The 17,565-nt window shown below is 38.3% G+C and overlaps 1 protein-coding gene across 1 annotated transcript; it reads right to left on the bottom strand.

Annotated features, from left to right (window-relative positions):
- Positions 1-2,549: 2,549 nt before the first annotated feature.
- On the bottom strand, positions 2,550-16,418 carry LOC141008254 (solute carrier organic anion transporter family member 1C1-like). Its single transcript, XM_073480523.1, has 15 exons — positions 16,336-16,418; positions 15,899-16,019; positions 13,995-14,136; positions 12,624-12,756; positions 11,370-11,494; positions 11,030-11,176; positions 10,315-10,413; positions 9,606-9,866; positions 8,475-8,639; positions 6,905-7,100; positions 6,485-6,650; positions 5,605-5,789; positions 5,362-5,426; positions 5,101-5,218; positions 2,550-4,062 (listed from the first exon to the last, which is right to left on the bottom strand). Exons 2-15 carry the CDS (start codon positions 15,947-15,949, stop codon positions 3,849-3,851), a joined length of 2,067 nt encoding a protein of 688 aa, XP_073336624.1. The 5' UTR covers positions 15,950-16,019; positions 16,336-16,418; the 3' UTR covers positions 2,550-3,848.
- Between the last annotated feature and the right edge of the window lie 1,147 nt (positions 16,419-17,565).

Genomic DNA, 17,565 nt, shown 5'->3' with positions numbered 1-17,565 from the left:
ACATTACAAATTTCCTGTCTGACTGACTGATGGTTGCACAAATAGAAGCAGTGAGACCACTCAGTGCCATACAGTGGATATATTGTTGCATAGAGCACAGCCTGCTGGTGAAACTAGACACTGCACATCCTTATTGGTAAGGGAGCAGCAAAATATAGAGGACAATTTCATGAGTGCATGAATAAAATTAAGGCTATGAATACATAAAGGGTTGTATTATTTCCATTTAAAGTCGCCAACTGATCTACTCAAAAGTAAAGACGCACTTATGTGTTGGTGCTGTCAGTGTTTTTGGAATAGGGAACAACATCACGTAATAAAACTAGGAGGTTGACTACATGTTTGCTTTATTTTGCTGGTTGTCCAACTACACCCATATTTGCATAGTGGTTTAAGTCGTAGTTAACTACACAAAACAATGTCAAACAACAACTTTGGGCCATAAAAAGAAAAGAAAACTGGAATATGGGTCATTCTATGCCAGCTCAACTTTTCCCAGTTCGAGTTATGGTTTTTGCACAACTTTAAAACTTGTATTAATTTCATGGAACCTTGCACAATCCTAGTGCTGTTTATACTTCAAATACATTTTAAGTTATGAATTTTGAAGTTTGGCCCTCAGAGCTTAATGTAATACTTGTTGTAATTCTTTGCATGTGATTTTATAGCCTCACCAATTGCTTATTCTTCACTAGATTGGGTTGAAATGTTTCCTAAACATTCATGAACCCAAAGGATAATTTGCAACATGTATTCATTTAAATAGTCATTGAGGGTTCAGGAAATGTGCACATAACAGCGTGTAATGGCTTGTTTTGTTGCGTACTAGAAGATGTCAAGCTGTTTTCTGTTTGGAGAAAATATCAATCTTAATTCCTTAGCTTAATACTCAAGCAGTCTCTTGGCTTGATAAGTCATAAATATCCATTATTGCTAATTATTAACATAAGTTGTTGCATTCTAGTAGCGCTAAGTATGAATCCAGCTTGGACGTTGTATACAGAGCCAAAGCTGACATTCCTGGCACTTTCTACGAGTGGTAGTTTTTGCTTATTTATGATCTGTGAACAAGTGTTTTTTTCCCAGGCATGTGACCTCTTTGTGCTATGTTTTGTCATAATTTTGTATCACATGATCATTTTTTAATAAAGTACTTTGGTAAAGTTTGGTAAAGCTCTGTAGCTTAGTTTATCAAACTAGATTTCTCCTAGTAATTTCTCCCTGTTGCTGTAGTTCAGTTGCTTCTGTGAGTATTTGGTGGCTTGCAAAGCAAAGCTTTATAGCTTTAATAGCTTCCTTAATAGCGAGTGTAGCAATTAAAAGGGTTTTACAATCATACAATATTGCACTGGTCATAACATTTACAATATATTACATAACATGGTGAAAGAAAAAACCCACAACAATAAAAGGTTAACCATCACTTTTGTCCTATACAAGGAAAGCTCACTGGTGATTCACAGAGTAAACAGAGAGGAGACAAAGTTTGACAGATCATGTAATAACAACCTTCAACTTTAAGCAAGCCAGACTGATTGATTCTCAACACACGTGTGCAAAGAGAAAGCTGCGGTAGTGAAGTGAAAGATAGTGAAGCCACAATGAGTATGTTTACTCAGCTCTGCAGCACATGTCTATGTCCGGTCCTCTCGCTGTCCTCATTTACTTTTTTCCTCTCAGGGAAATAGAAATGTTTAGTGTAAATGTTTTTAAATGAACCCACTTTTATTGTCAAGCAGGTGCACAGCTGGAGACTGGACAGCAATTGTTTAGGTTAATGACCCCTGTATTATTGCTGTAACTGACCCTGCTCATGCTCGTGTGTTGTCTATAGCTATACATTTTCTTTTAGGGATAACATACACATGGAGGTTATTTTTTCTTTGCCATTTTTTTACTTTTGACTTTGATCATCCCCTGACCACCTGCTAAACATCCGAACATTAGCATTGTTGTTGTGGGAAAGTAAGCATCTTGTGTTTAGCATTTTCCCCAAAGCATCACCACAGCAGCTTCACAATGCTAGCCGCAGACTCTTGTTATCAACTGGTACGGTAGGTCCTACCAACTTTTGAGTCAACCTCACACCTGCAATAACTGATAAGAAAGAAACTAGCTGTGAACACAATAATGACATATTGTTGGCTTAAAGATGATTTGACTAACCTGTTAGCATACAGATTGCTTTTTATACAGTGAGCAGATAGAGAAACAGTGATCTGGGTCATGTCTCTGGCCACATGATTAATGTAATTAAATATTTACTCTTTTTTAGCATTTAGCAATATTTGGCTCTTTAGCTGCTAAATGTTCCTGTGTTCACTAGCTAGTCGCTAACTTCGTCTGCTGTGGGGTGGTGGGTTAAGAGCTTCAAGTGTTTTTTTGGCCTTTATTTGCACAAAGTTCTCTTTCTAATTAATCGCCACAAGTGATGAAGAAGTCATTGGTTCTATAGTAAATATTAAAATATTGATTATAGCTGTTTTAAAGAGGACCATAACAGATGTATAATGGGTCACTCTATGCAGATAAAAAAGGTAAGTCACGTGTAAATTGAACAAAAAAAAGTGTCTTTAATACTTACAGATATGCTATATATAAGACAATCAAAAAAATTGTAAAAAAAAAAAAAAGAAACAAACAAAGAAATGATGTAAAAACTAAAATATAACAATACACATAAGATATCTACCAACACATCTAACTCAATATATAAAGTCTCATTATTAACAGTAATTGTAGATATTAATTAATGATACATCTTAATCAACAACTACAGTGTATAACAGAGTAAAACATGGTACAATCAAGTTTGACTTCAACTCCACTCACACTCCACTGTCCAAACTATAGTGAACTTATCCAAACAAATACTGGTGAGTCAGAGGGTTATATGAACGTTCATGACCTTTAGGGTTTGTGTAAATGATGTGATGTAACAAGAAGTGTGTGCAATGTCAAAGAGATGTCCAGATGTGTCAAATGTTGCTGGGGTACATAACTAAAAGTCAAAATAAGGGTGACATGTGAACACAGTTCTTTTAACTCACTCTGAACTCTTACACACTCAAAACCTAAACTGTAGCCTCCCTCACTGTCCACTGTTCAATAGAGACTACAGGATAGGCAGTATAGTATCAGAAACTCTCACAAGAAAACATTCTTAATAACTGAAAAAAGACATTGATAATACTTAATGTCACTAAATGTTGCTACTGCATCTTATCCCACATCCACTTATATTGTCTTGTACTTGTATTTAAAACTATACACTGTACAAACTGCATCTACTGTATACATGTCTGCCAGCTGTCACTGAACATACAGTAAATCACTCTGAATGTGAAGCTTTACAATTAAATATAACTTTCATTTCCTGACTTAATGTTATTCAAGTATAAATGATGGACACAATCTTCAAATACAGTATTTGACATATTTTGTTCTAACTTTGAAATCATAAGTGTTTCAGAAGTGAACTTCATCATAAGTGAATTGTGTTTTGGTCAGGAGGCCTTGTCCACACAGTAGTACAACATAATGTTCCCATTATGTTTTTATTGACTGTTAGAAAGCAAAGCTAAAACTGACCTCTAAGTTTATGTGTTTTAGTATTTTTTGTTGAGATGATTTGTGTTTATGTTAAAGCTCTTGTCAGGATCTTTGACCTCTGAAGTGAACAAACAGCAGGTGTTGTTTTCAGATCAGTGTTTAAAAAAATTAAGTGTACTGCTGAGAGACGAAAGGGTGCAAACACTGAACCATCACCACATTTAGTCAAGCTCAGTACTTCTGTAAAATCTGTCTTTCATCTTCATTATACACTGGTGATGCCTTCCTGAAACACATTAAATGGTACTCTCCTTGTCTGTGTCATCTTTGTTTGTGGCAATGTTGATGCTGGCATGTCCATTGGCCCGGCTGTCACCCTCCAGTCCATTTTCCTTGGCTTGATTCCGCAATGCTAACTTCTTCTGTCTCTTGACAATTTTGAGGTAGAGGTTTCCCCACAGCATGTTGGTTAGCAAGTAAAGTCCCGTAATCAACCCCATGAATGTCATTCTGTAAGTAAAGTACATTTGGACACATCAAGACATTTACTCCACATTTGAGTGCTTACATTTGGATGTTTCAATCTGACTTCAGAGCAAAAAAATGGTCTATCGAATGAAAATTTTCTATTAATTAAATTTTTTTTAAAACCCAGCAAAAACAGATGTATTTATGCTATAAAGAATCTGCCTAACAGGACCTTACTTATTACATCGACAAGTGGTTTTACACAGGATTGTGTGCAGGACTGTGCTGGCAACGGTGATTTCCTAAAAATAGTCCCGCACATAACCCTCTGTAAAAATAACTCTTTGTAGTTTTACATTTGGATTTTATGCAGATTAAACAAACGAGATAAAAATATTAATTCATGAGCTTTAGAGGTCTTTTCGATTCACCTTTGGACAGAGCCAGGCTAGCTGTTTCACCCTCTTTCCAGTCTTTATGCTAAGCTAGGCTAAAACTTGGCTGCTGGATGTAGCTTCATATTAAGGACAATGACCAAAGAAAATATAGAAGTATGTTTCTTAAAATATTGAAATATTGCTTTAAAGGTGCAATATGTAAGAATTGACCACCATTGAGTTCATACTCAAAACAAATAAGGGGAGCATATCAACAGAGTAAATGCTAACTGCTGCTAACTTGTAGCTGCTGTTAGCAAGTTACAGTAGTACCATGCAGCTCGTGGTTCAGACTGGGAGCTTGGGAAGCGTTGGTGTTTACTCTGCGAGCACAGGAGCTTTGGACTGGGATGGGAGGGGGCTAGCTGGCTGGCATGCTAACTTCAGTAGATATCTCTGCAGCACAATACATCGGCGTCATCAAATCAAAATTAAATTGTAGTTGATTTGGAGTATTTTCAACAAAAATTCTTCCATATTGCACCTTTAAAGTACCACGCATGAACAGTATAGAAACTGATCTAGACTGCACATAGCAATGTCATAAAAAAAATGTTTTAAATATTTTTAAAATTGTGATTTTATCTTTAAAATGATGGCTAGGATATTCAAGCAAGAAAATAAGATCCCAGTTTCACCATACCTAAATGCATTAGCATCATACAGTCGACATGCTCCGCGGCCTCCACACTGCTTGGTGCCCCACTTCAAACAGGTTCGGTCGATCAGTGCTCCGAAATATATTGGAGGAGGTATCCCACCTGACAACACATAAATGTATCATTATTTTTGTTTGTGGTCCTGAAAGATAATTCATTAACAGCTAAGGAACAAAATGCAATGTTGTGTCCTACATTGCAACATGATTAATTTACAAAACCTACATGTATTTTTCAGTACTCACCCAGAGTCCTTACTATCAGTGTTTGCATACCCAAAGCCAGCGCCTTCAGATCTGGCTGGATGGACCTGGAAGGTTACCCAAAGATTATCACATAAGACATCAAAATCAGCATTTTAGCTCCAAGAATAAACAAACAACAATCCAATATATATTGATATACTTCAATAGTGTCACAGAAGCAGTCCACACATAATGTTGATGTTTGCATTTAATGCCATAACAAAAAGCTTCAGTGTCTCTGACCTGAGCATTACGATGTATCCTGGCGTGCCCCCACAGGCAGAAATGAAGGACCCTGTTACGGACAAAGCCATGTAGATTTTGAATATACGATCACAGTCTGTCTTCCTGGGGCACTGGCCCAGCACTGCGGACATGTTCGTGGCTGGACTCTTCATCTCACCGATGCAGGTACAGTTATGAAAAACCTGAAGAAAGAGAACAGAGATGTGAATAACTACCTTTGACTGTGGAATGTACTTAATGGTGGTGTTGTTTTCACATGCTGATCGGAGAACAACTTGGTTTCCATAATTGAAATATTAATAGTCTCTTTACATTTGCCTGATATAGGTTCAGGGGCACACTCATTCTCCCACAGGGACACATCCTGTTGATTGTAATGACCCTATGGTCTTTACACTTAAACCACCCTTTGGAAAAACTACTGGTGAGGCTCAAGTAGCATCATTGTCAGTATGTTTTCAGTTTGTTGTCTTCAAATCAACACTTTCATATTGTGAGCTGAAGTAAACATGGTAGCCTCTCGGAGGAATTAGTGGGACTTTACCACCTATAGTCTAGAATACTTCTGACGATATGTGATTTTGATTTTTATCAGTTTTTGATTATTGAATACCTGCATTTTCCAGAAACAGCCCACACAGAATGTGCCTAAATGTGTTACTGTCAATCAAAGTTGGGCGTATGGACAGAAATTTTAATAAATATCAATTCTAACATGTCCTCGGTCTGGCTGTATTGCATTCTGGTCAACAGAGCATCTATTTGCCAATGTTTTGTATCTGCCTGTTGTCTGTCTCATATTTAATCTACCAGTCTTATCCATAACTATTATGTTACTATATGATAAAGACATATATAGCAGTACATGTCGTTTTACCATTTCTCTGCCAGTGCCGGTGGAGGTCTGGCAGCCAGCCAGGCAGGGCGAGGCATACGTCATTCCATTGTAGGCGCATACTGGGTCCCAATGCTTCAAAGAGCAGGAGCAGCCCGTGTTGCACTGTGACAGCAAAGTCTGCTGGTTGTGGGACACTTGAGAAGCCCTGGTGCACACGGACATGAAAAGACACGCACAAGTAGGGGACATACATTAATTTCCATGAAGATCAACATTTCAGTTGCAAACATTGACCATAATTAGGCTTTAGAAATATCTTTTCCCCGTGCAGTAATACAACAAAAAACAACATAAAAACTAACAAAAGGACAAAGACTGAGTCAAAGGAAGCTCTGCGATGCACCGAGACAATCACTGACTTCTATTTTCGTGTAAAAGGATGGTTTGCATGTCACTCACCCCTGATATGATACGGTAAGACCTGCCACCTCTGCATTGTCACAGCTGATGAAGTTCTGTACGGAAAGCAGACAAAAGGACCCAACAGAGGCAGCTAGTGCCACCCTGGCTGCTCCAATGACCCCCAGCTTGAAGCGTTTCAGTATAAAACCTCCGGTGATGATGCCCAGGGCTACTGCTGGCAGGTTCAGTATACCTAGATGGATGGATAAATGGTTGAATGAATGGATGGATGAAAAGGATTGGAGAACTGACAATATATAATAAATAAGAGACAATATCATGGATGCCTTTGTTATGTATGTTATGTTGATAGTATGCAGGTTGTTCATCTCATGTACCCTTGCAGCCCTGTCAGGGGAACTCAAGTACCCCTTCATCAACAGCCCCTTTCACGTTTCATTTGAAATCATTTTAATCTTATGTTATTTAACTGTTTAATATTATAAAACAGGATATTGTTTCCAAAAAAACCCCCAAAAACATCATAACATTTAACTGTCAATGCAAAGGCCAGTTTCTTCATTAGCATCAATACTCATTGTAATGGAAAAAAGTAACTTATTTATTACTTTTAGCATTAAACTCCAGCCATTTGTTTATAACTATTTATCTTTTACTATTACTGTTTTAACCATTTAACGTTTAGGCTACTTTTAGCCAACCATACTATATATCCAACACTGAGCTAACCACATATCCATTACTTAAACTAACTATTTTAACCTTTTTTTTTTCTGTACTTAGACCATTTATCAAACACTTTTAGCAAACTATTTTGGCCAGTTATATATAACTTTTAGCCAATGAGTCTAACTACAAGTATTTATCCAATGCTTTTTGGTATAAACATTATCATAACCGTTTATTACTTTTAGCTAAAAAAAATTTATCACTTATTTTTAGCTATTAAAGCATTTATCTATTGCTTTTAGCTAACTATTTCAACCATTAAGTTGTTGAGCAGGACAGTAAAAAAACAGTAAATGGGAGTGGGTGAGACAGGAATCATGATACCAACAGGTCAATTCTTCTTCTGGGATTGGGTGTTTTTGTGGTAGTTGGATATGACAGGAGTGAAAATCCACTTCCGTGTCACATCTACTGCTACTGCCATGGTGGATCAATGTGTCGATAAGAGACGCTGGGTCTGAGATATGCAACCTGACAATTCGCATTCAAGAGCTGTGTTGTGAGAAAGTCAAATCCAAGACGTCACAAGCTTTTTGCATTAAAAATAATTCTGGCCAGCAGCCAACTGTTGTTGTTGTTCTAATTTTACGTGTCATAATTGGTGGTTGTACAACAATGACATTAAATGATCTATATTCCAACAAAAACACAGCTAGCCGTGCTTGTAAACAGTCATAAAAAAGCTAATCATAGCTCAGGGTGCTACTTTACAGGCACACACAAAAGGAGAGCCCATAGTGGGCTACCTAGTGCTTACAATTCAGGTCAACTTTATCTCTCGTAATCACACTTCCCTTCAATAACATCATTGTTTCAGTTGCCTTGGGCAACAGAGAGCAGTGAGCAGAGTGAATCAGGGTCAGTTTTTGCTCTGTACCTATGAGGAAAATGGCCTTGGAGGCTGATTGACCATAGATCTGCTCCAAGAACTTTGGCTTGAATGTGATCATGCCAATGAAGCCGTTGACAGACACCAGGTAGGTGATAATCATCAGTGTGAAGATGGTGTTCTTGAAAAGCCTCCTCAGAGATGGAATAAAATCTGGTGAAGAACAAAACAAGAAAATTTTAGCAAAAACATAGTTTTATTCGGATACACAATGGATGCCTTATTCTGGAGTGAATGTAAAAGTGTCAAAGTGATTTAGTTTCATTAGGTGTTTGCCTAAGAAATAGCAGCTTATTAAGAATTAAATATCTGTATATTTATGTATATCCATGTCTATACGCGTTCACAACAAATGTCGACACTTATATGTATTTAAATTTATCAATAATATCTAAACTAACATTAAAAAATGTTCTAATTTAACTGCCGCACCAATTTCTCTCAAGCATATTATGCATATTGTCTACCAGTTAATTACTTGGTTACATTATTAAATAACCTCTATATTGTTCATGTTCTTTGGTTTATTGTCTATTATTTTAAAATGTTTTTATTGTCAACGTTTTTGTTATCTTTTGTTGCTTTTCGGAAATAATATCACTTTCAAATAATAATTTACAAAAGTGAACATTTAGGAGACTCAATTTGTGTAAGTCTGATATAATTTTGTGTAATGTATTATGGCATGACAGGGCCTCAGCTTAAGTAACAGTGGCCACGTGTCCTGATGTGTCATTCAACTCTTGCCCAGATTGCCTGATGGTCCAGGCTTCAGGGTTACATGGTCTGGGCTCTGGTTTGTCTGGGCTATACCTGCTTAATGATTAAACACATTGACCCTGACAACTATTTGAACAGTGGTGCTTAAAACCTTAGAAGTAGTTTATGGCATGCTGTTGCTCTGCTGCTCATAGATAAAGCCTTTCTGAAGAGATATTCATTGAGCTTCACGTTGGTATAGACACCTAATTGATCTAAATTGGGTGTAAAACATGAAATAAGAGAACAAAACTAAAACATAAATGCGAAATGGCTGGTCCTTGAATGCAGAGTTTTGTATGTCAACACCACCTTAGGCCAACAAAACAAATCCCAGTGCTTCATAGTGATGGATGGTACCTTTAGCCAGCTCCTGGAAGGTAACTGGCTTCTCCTTCTCCTCATGATCCTGGTTTTCATCTGGCAGGAAATTCTCCTGCTCTGCCACGGTGGCGAGCTCTGTGCCTTTACTCTGGCTCTCTTCTTGCCCTTGCTTGGGCATAGACTTGGGCAGGAACCAGAATGGGATACTGGACAGCAAGATTATGGTGCCAGTCACTATGAAGCCCAGCCACCAGGCGCCCACCCAGCGGGAGTCCTTATAGCTGATGGTGACACCGTCTGGGAGAGGAGCAAAGACCGCAGGTTAAGAAGTGGATTGTGTTTGCAGGACTTCCATGGTAGACCTGAACCTTTTTCATCCCAGCAGCTTAGACATAAGCAGGAGGATGGGACCGTTCAGAGACCATCAACAGCTCTGATCCATGTAGTAAATATTGAACTAGTCCAACTATGACAACAGAATGAAACGTTGAGAAATCCTGAATCCAAAACAAACTTTGGTGCTCTTTAACAATGAACTTGCCATGTAGGTTCAAGGAGATGAAGGGTCAACTATTTGGTGCTTATGTGTAATAGGTCTGCATACAGCCAACAGTAATACAATCATAATAGGTAAGGCCTGAGGATACAAAATGAGAACACTTCCCCCAAAAAATATCAAAAATACTGTAGTACCACTTCGACACATCTTGTACTTTTCACCCCTTGATATGGAGAAGTCACCTACCTAAGTCTACAGATCCAATGTCCACGTAGATCTTGGCAAGGTAGGACCCAAGCATAAACCCAAACATTGGTCCTAAGATTCCCACTGTATGGATGCAGGCTGGAGAATGGAAAAAAAGGTTATGTACTGATATGGTGCTATTATCAGGCAACAATCAGCTTGTAGAGGAAAACACAGAGAAAAAAAACATAAATACCAATAACAGGACATATGCTTTAACTTAACATTCTGGATTAAACACTGATTGCACGGTGTAATGGCTGCAGAAAAATGACACCATCTGCATATAGATTGGTTTCCTATAAACCTTGCTTCCTCTATGCTATTCAGTCTGCCACCAGGCTGGATTTTTCCCTTAAAAACAAAGATCGCATTGCAGCAAAAGGAAGTGTGTCTGCCACTGCACAACCTAAACAGGAAGAGGCACTGATTTACCTGGTCGCTATCTTCAGGTTACAGCGGAACAACTGGAAAACTCTGTTTTACTATATGTCAAACTGTGATTCTTCCAATTGTTTGTTTTTGTTTTTGTTTTGTTTTTTGGCTGTGGACTGTAGCCAGGCCATTAGCGGTAGCCATGTTTCTAATGCTGTTTTTGCAACAGCGGCGCCAACGGTAAACCATAGGGAAACACTAGGAGAGGGGAAAGTTGAAAAATTGTCTATTTCTACTTTAAGTGTCATAAAAAAGTGTCATAAAGACAGTAGGAACTGACCCAGATAGAACGGAGTGTTCTCTTCTCTGGAGAAGTCATCCAGGTAGGACACACCCAGAGGCATGATGGGAGTCTCTCCAATTCCACGCAGCATGTTCCCCAGGAATACATAGATCCACAGAGATGAGCCAGCTGCCTTTTCACAAGCTAAGGGAAGAAAAACTGGACTCAGAATATAAATTGACACTGGACTTATTATTGAAAATTCTCTCTAGATCATTACTGATCTTCTGCTTTTATCAATGCTTTGATTTGGTATCATATCTAAGATGGACAAGTGACTGAAACCTCAAACCTGAGAGGTCTTACATCTAATTCAGTGAGTGTGTTTGCCGTGTACCTGTTCTGGTCGCTACATCAGGCGTCTCATCTGCTTCACTCAAGCTGTGGTTGGAGTGACAGGGCAGGGCACTCTCACTGCTGTTGACAGCTGTGCTGTGAGACACACTGGTCTCATATTTATACCTGGAAAATATTGAGAATAAACACACGACTGTCTTTTTTATGTATACGTATCTATGTATTTTCTGAAAATTAAAGTGCATATGAATAGTGAATGGTGTGCATACACAATTTGCTCAAACGTTACACATGCAGATTGTTATAGACTTTATGTTATAGCTGGGGCAGCTCTGGATTGTGGACTTAAAAACACATTCATGTAACATCTGTTGTTTTACAAGATGTCCAGTGTTACAGACGATTTAAATTTGAGCTGAAACAGGGTAGAGACTAAAGTATATGCGGTTTCACTGACGATCAAGGCAAAGAGCAAACCAGAAAGCATACTGCATGTGTCTTTGAATCCTAATATCTCCTTAACAACAGCTTTGAAAATTGACAGTGACCCAGCATTACTGTGAGAAAATAGATTTTTATATTATTATATTTAACTTTAATAGAGTTTGAAAGAAATTTGCCCCACTAGAGCTTAAGATCAACGTTGGTGGGTCATGCACTATTTCTCAGTCCTCTAACCCTGTCTTGTAGCTGGACCTTGTGTCAAAATATAGTTTAAACACTTTTATTTGACCTTATATTGTGCTCACGTGGTTATAAGGTTTTGTTTAATAAAATGACCATAAACGAATTTACACAGAGAAAACCTGTGTCCAAGTAGTTTTATTTCTACATGTAGTACTGCATAGTCTGCATGTTAGCAACAGGGTACATGTTGCTCCCAAAAAGGTTAATCCCACCATGTGTACACTAGACTAATTGAAATTAGTTGTAATTTCATGATATTATATGTATCTTGTGTTATCTCTTATGTTTAGCAAGAGGCTTTAAAGGAAAGATTCACCCAAAACTTTCCAGCTTTCCATCATTATGAGGGTGAGTAGATAATGACTGAACTTTTGATTTGGGGGTGAACCCTTCCTTTAATCCAATTTATTGTATCAAGAATAACTGTATCTATGACGCTTTTTGTCGTGATTCAATTTAATCCAAAAAGTTTCTGTTCCTGCCAGCTATGCCTGTAAGAACCAATGTCGACCATTACTGCATTACTACAGGATGAACCTTAACAAGGCCACAGTATTACAGATACAAAATGAGAATAGAAGAAGAACAAAGGAAACTGTGTACTGACGGTCCCTGGAAGAAGTGAGGCATGGCTATGAGATAAGATCCAGCAGCCATGACCAGACAGCCAATACCGATGATCCGGGGACGATGGAGCTTAGCACCAAAGTAGCTCACGAAGGCTATTACCAACAGGTTGCCTGGGAAGGAGAAGAGTTTAAAAAATTACTCAGTGAATGGATTACTGGCTCAAAGGAATAGTTTGAAATTTCAGAAAATATGCATTGTCACTTCCTTGCAGAGGGTGACAAGAGGTAGATATCACTCTCATATCTGTGTGCAAAATTATGACGCTAGAGTCAGTAGACGGTTAGCATAGCTTAACAGAAAGGCTGAAAACAAGAGGAAACAATTAGCCTGTTAAAGTCCACCTACCAGCACCTGTGAAGTGCTTGTTTGTTTAATCCACACAAAAACTGAAGTGTAAAAACAGCACATCTTACAAGGATCATTGCACCAGACTATTGTTTGGCAGTGAGCAGGGACGTACTGCAGTTAGCCTGGCTAGCTGTTCCGCTAAAGCTCACTAATTAACATGTAACATCTAATTGGTTGAATCCAGACAAAAACTGAAATGTAAAAACTTCACGACAACCTCAAAGTGATGGTAAGGAAAGACTACGGAGGTTTCTGTGCTCAGCCAATAAACAGTCCCCCAAAAAACTTTTTTTTTCACTTTGTTTTTTGTATCTACTAAACAAATGTGATATGACATGTTAATCAGTAAGTTTAAGGTGGGTTTTGTTATCTATGGACAGAGCCAGGCTAGCTTTCCAGCTAAGTTTCCAGTCTTTATGCTAAGCTAACAGTCCTCTTCTTGAAGCTTCCTACTTAGCTTCTACCCAAGATGTGTCATCATCGGCAATATAAATCCAATACTCAAGATATTCAAAGAAACCCTGACCTTGGCTACCAGCATCCCTAAAAGCTCTTCACCTAAACCTTACATTTATTCCACACATATAATATTATTATTGTTTGGCCGTGAGCTGTGAATTACTACATTTATCCTGGCTAGCTGTTCTGCTAAAAAGCTCCTCTAAAGTTCACTAATCTACGGTGAATATAACATCTAAGTTATTGAAGCCATACAAAAACTCAAATCAGTGCGTTTAAGATGGATTTGTTATCTAACCACAGAGCCAGGCTAGGTGTCTCTTTATGCTAAGCTAACAGTCTTCTTCCTGGAGCTTCACATTTAGCATCCACATAAAAGAATGGTATCAATCAGTTATCTCACTCTCTGCAAGAAAGCAAAAAAGCGTATTCCACCAAATGTTTGACTTTTCTTTTGAGAGGGTGGAATGGTGCCTTCATCTACTATATAAAAACTGTAACTTTGCCATCTTTTAAAAAAAAAAAAGCAACCTGCACATACCCATTTCGAAACTGCCATCTATGACACCAATGAGGGAGCTGGGGATATCAAAGCGCCTCTCAATCTGTGTGATGGAGCTCTTCATATAGGCTCCACCGAAGGCTTTGGCGAAGAATACAAACGCCATAGAAGCCAGGAAGAGCTGGGAACACAGAAACACACAACACTCTGTTAGATGAAACTGTTCTTCTGCATTCAGAGGACGTCTGATTTGATTTGATTAAAAGAGTTTCCACTCAGATTGATTCACAAAACATCTTTGAACGGTGAATACGAGCCTGTTGTGAGAAGATTTACCTTAATAATTGTAATAATCTCTCCTAAAAGACGTCTGAGTGAGAGGATTAATCTGTTTCTTTACAGGTCCAGTCACGCAATGAAAGGTTTCAGAATGAGGCTCACTCCATTACAAAGGATAAAGGGATGTAATTGCACCTTGTATAGATGTTCAGGTAGAGGGTGATTTACTGTATTAACACATGATAGATTAGGCTCACATGCAAGACAACACACATTTAAAGACTTCACACCTGCTTTCAACACTGATTGGATTTACATTCACTTACATGAAGTGAATTTAAATCTAATCTGTTGTATGGGTTTTAAAATCTTTTCCACATGATGTTATTTGATGGATGTTAAGGGAATCACAGTGAACTAGTTGTTGCTTTGACAAATGTCTCAACCCAGTATGCAGGTAAAGTAAAAATATGGTTGTGGTGATTAAAGGAAACAATATTTAGTGAAACCTACAATTTCAATCTGGACTTCAGGTCCTTTTCAGAGTTTGTTTGCTTTCCCAGTACAAATCCCTCCTGTGAGCAGCCATATCCTTGCCACAAAGATAGTTAAAGATTAAAAGGAAATCACACTAGGCTTTGGGTCGTAGACTATTCTGTGAGTACAATCAAACAAGTATCTCCACTTGCATAACATCAGAAGTTCTACAAGTAAACAAAAGGTTCTTCTGCCCAGTCCAGTCTAAGGCCACATTTTACGTTTTTAAAATATATAATAATATATAATAATATAATATATGGCATCATCTAGATCATCACTGTTTTTTAATCATCCCTCAGGAGTCTGCAGAAATGTAGCCTTAAAGGGCCCAAAATGTCTGCGAGAGAGCCTCCGTGCACTTCACGTTTTTTTGCTGATTTACTGGGAATGGGCCTCAAAGCCTGTGAGTCTGTGACTGTGGACATTAGGTCTGACCCTTCCAGAGCTTAACATGTTTTTTTAAACTTTTTTTTAACGTCTTCACTTTTTACTGAGCTGCTCTGGTGACTTTTTGCAAGAAATCAATATCATCAACCAGGGTTAGGCTAACCCTATGTATTGCTACACAGAGCTGATAATGCCCCATTTTCTTATATGATCAGTCTGTTATCAGACAGCAGGTCATAAACTGTGTCAACGTATTGAGATCGTGCACCAATGACAAACAACTGCAACAATAACACGGTTTTTCTTCCTAAAAGGCACTTCAAGGACCACTTAACGAGACTATCAGCCTTATCTTTATGGACTTGTCTGTGAATGACATGCATTTTTACAGCTCTTTTCCCATTCCAAGAGCAAGAAAAGACACACTTTTTGGTGTCAAAGTCTCAGTTTTATCTGGCCAAAAGAAAAATGAGGCTTTCTTTTGTTAATGCTTTGCCTTTTACTGCCTCATCAGGTGAAGCATTTGTCGGTCACAGATAAAGCTGACATACAAAATGCCCTAGAAAGACAAATACATGGAGGTAAGGTTAAAAAAATAAGGTTTACGGTGAAATTTTGTAAGTTGGCACATCGATTTGTGTTCATTTGCATACACAATTGCGGATTTAAATAATTAAGACCATACACGATGCAGTGCAACACTTTATAACACAGCGAAAAGGTAACATTTCACAGACCTTGAGCTTGGAGCAGCAAGCCTCACGTGTTTTTTTGGACTCTACACTCATGATGCTCCTGTGTGCACAACAGATGTGAGGAAGCACGAAACACAGTACCGAATGACCTGCAGAAATACAACTACAAATACATACAAATACAAGGGTATGAGCACATCAGAGATTGGGGCAAAGTATGTTCTTTTCATCTGATTTATCAAATTTTCTTCAAAATATAAAAAATGTAAAAATACTTTCATCTTAAAAAACAAAAAAACTGTCAGAAATACATTTTGGAGAATCTTATTTTTTAGGATTTAGGATTTGTTTGTTGGTTTTCAAATCACAATACCGGTATTTCTAAAACACCAATAAATCAAACATTTCATTCTCTTTTTAAAGAAGACATTTATGCATTAGAAGTAGAAGTAGTGAAAAAAAAGCAGAAAAGTCTTTACCTGCGCGGCAGCAGTGGTCCTACAGGGGATGGGAAGGATGTGCTAAAGTGGCTGAAGGCTGGCTGTACCTGGCAGGACTTTGTGCTTAAAGCAAGAGTCTTATCACAAACTATAACATCACCTGTAATCAGTAACTCAGCCACTTATGTGCACTTGTTGATCATGTCAATAAAAAGCCCTCCAACCCTCAGGCAAACATGCATTCGCAAACCCAAACGTGACCACTCTGGCTGGCTGATGTCCAGTGGGATGCATGTACGACCTGCACCGGAAGGTTCAGAGGTTCACCAAATGCAAACACACACACACACACATTCATAACCCGCGCACACTCACACATCCTCCTCTGTGAACATCATAAGCCTCCCGAGTATCCATCCTTTTGAACGCACAACAAACGGCAGCAGCGTGAAGCTGGCCAAAGCTTATTTTACAAGGCTGCTGCTTCTGTTAGTTTGCTGTTTTCAAAGAATAAAATGCTTTCCTCTTCTGGAGAAAATTCAGCTTTTGTAAGGTTGGGTGTTTCCTAGGCTTGATCAAAGTCTTCCTGTCCTATTGATAGGCCCTAACAATGGCTTTCTCTCTGAGTATCGCACATCACATCACCTGATCAAGACACAGTATTTGAGATATTTGTCAGGTTTAATCACCTGAAACATTATTGAAAACACACACAAAGAGAGTCAGACAAGGCGTTCAATTTCTTGCATGCAAGGAGAGCGGCAGGAGACGTGCAGAGTTACATATCCCCAAAACGCTCTGCTCGTCCCTTCCGTCTCCTCTCTTTTTATTAAGCAAAATGGGTGTTAACTTTTACACAGAGCGCTGTTCCTCTTTCAGAGATCAGCTTAAGGTCAAGCTTACATGGGAGCGCTGTTCCTCTTTCAGGGGGCAGTTTAAGGTCAAGTGTCTAGATCCCCTTATCAGACAAAAACAACTTCCTGACCTTTATATCAACTTTTAACTTTCCTCTTGTCACAGATACTACAGTTAGAGCGTCTCGCCTCCTCACTTCCTGTTTTACTCTCGAGCCTTGAGTGAGACACTTCCTAAAAGAACAGTAAGTGAGGTGTTTCTTAAGTGCAGGGAAAGTTCAGCATAAGATATTAATAAACATAGCACATGATACTGGCACACTTAATGAGCATATACATGGCATAAACAAGCATGATATATTTTATCCTTATCAATATTCATTAAAAAAAATTCTGCACATCTAAGAACTTTTAA

This window comes from Pagrus major, chromosome 14 (genome assembly GCF_040436345.1).
Source record: "Pagrus major chromosome 14, Pma_NU_1.0".
Taxonomy (NCBI): domain Eukaryota; kingdom Metazoa; phylum Chordata; class Actinopteri; order Spariformes; family Sparidae; genus Pagrus; species Pagrus major.
Note: the sequence above shows the minus strand (reverse complement) of the source record. Positions and strands in the feature narration are given on the sequence as shown.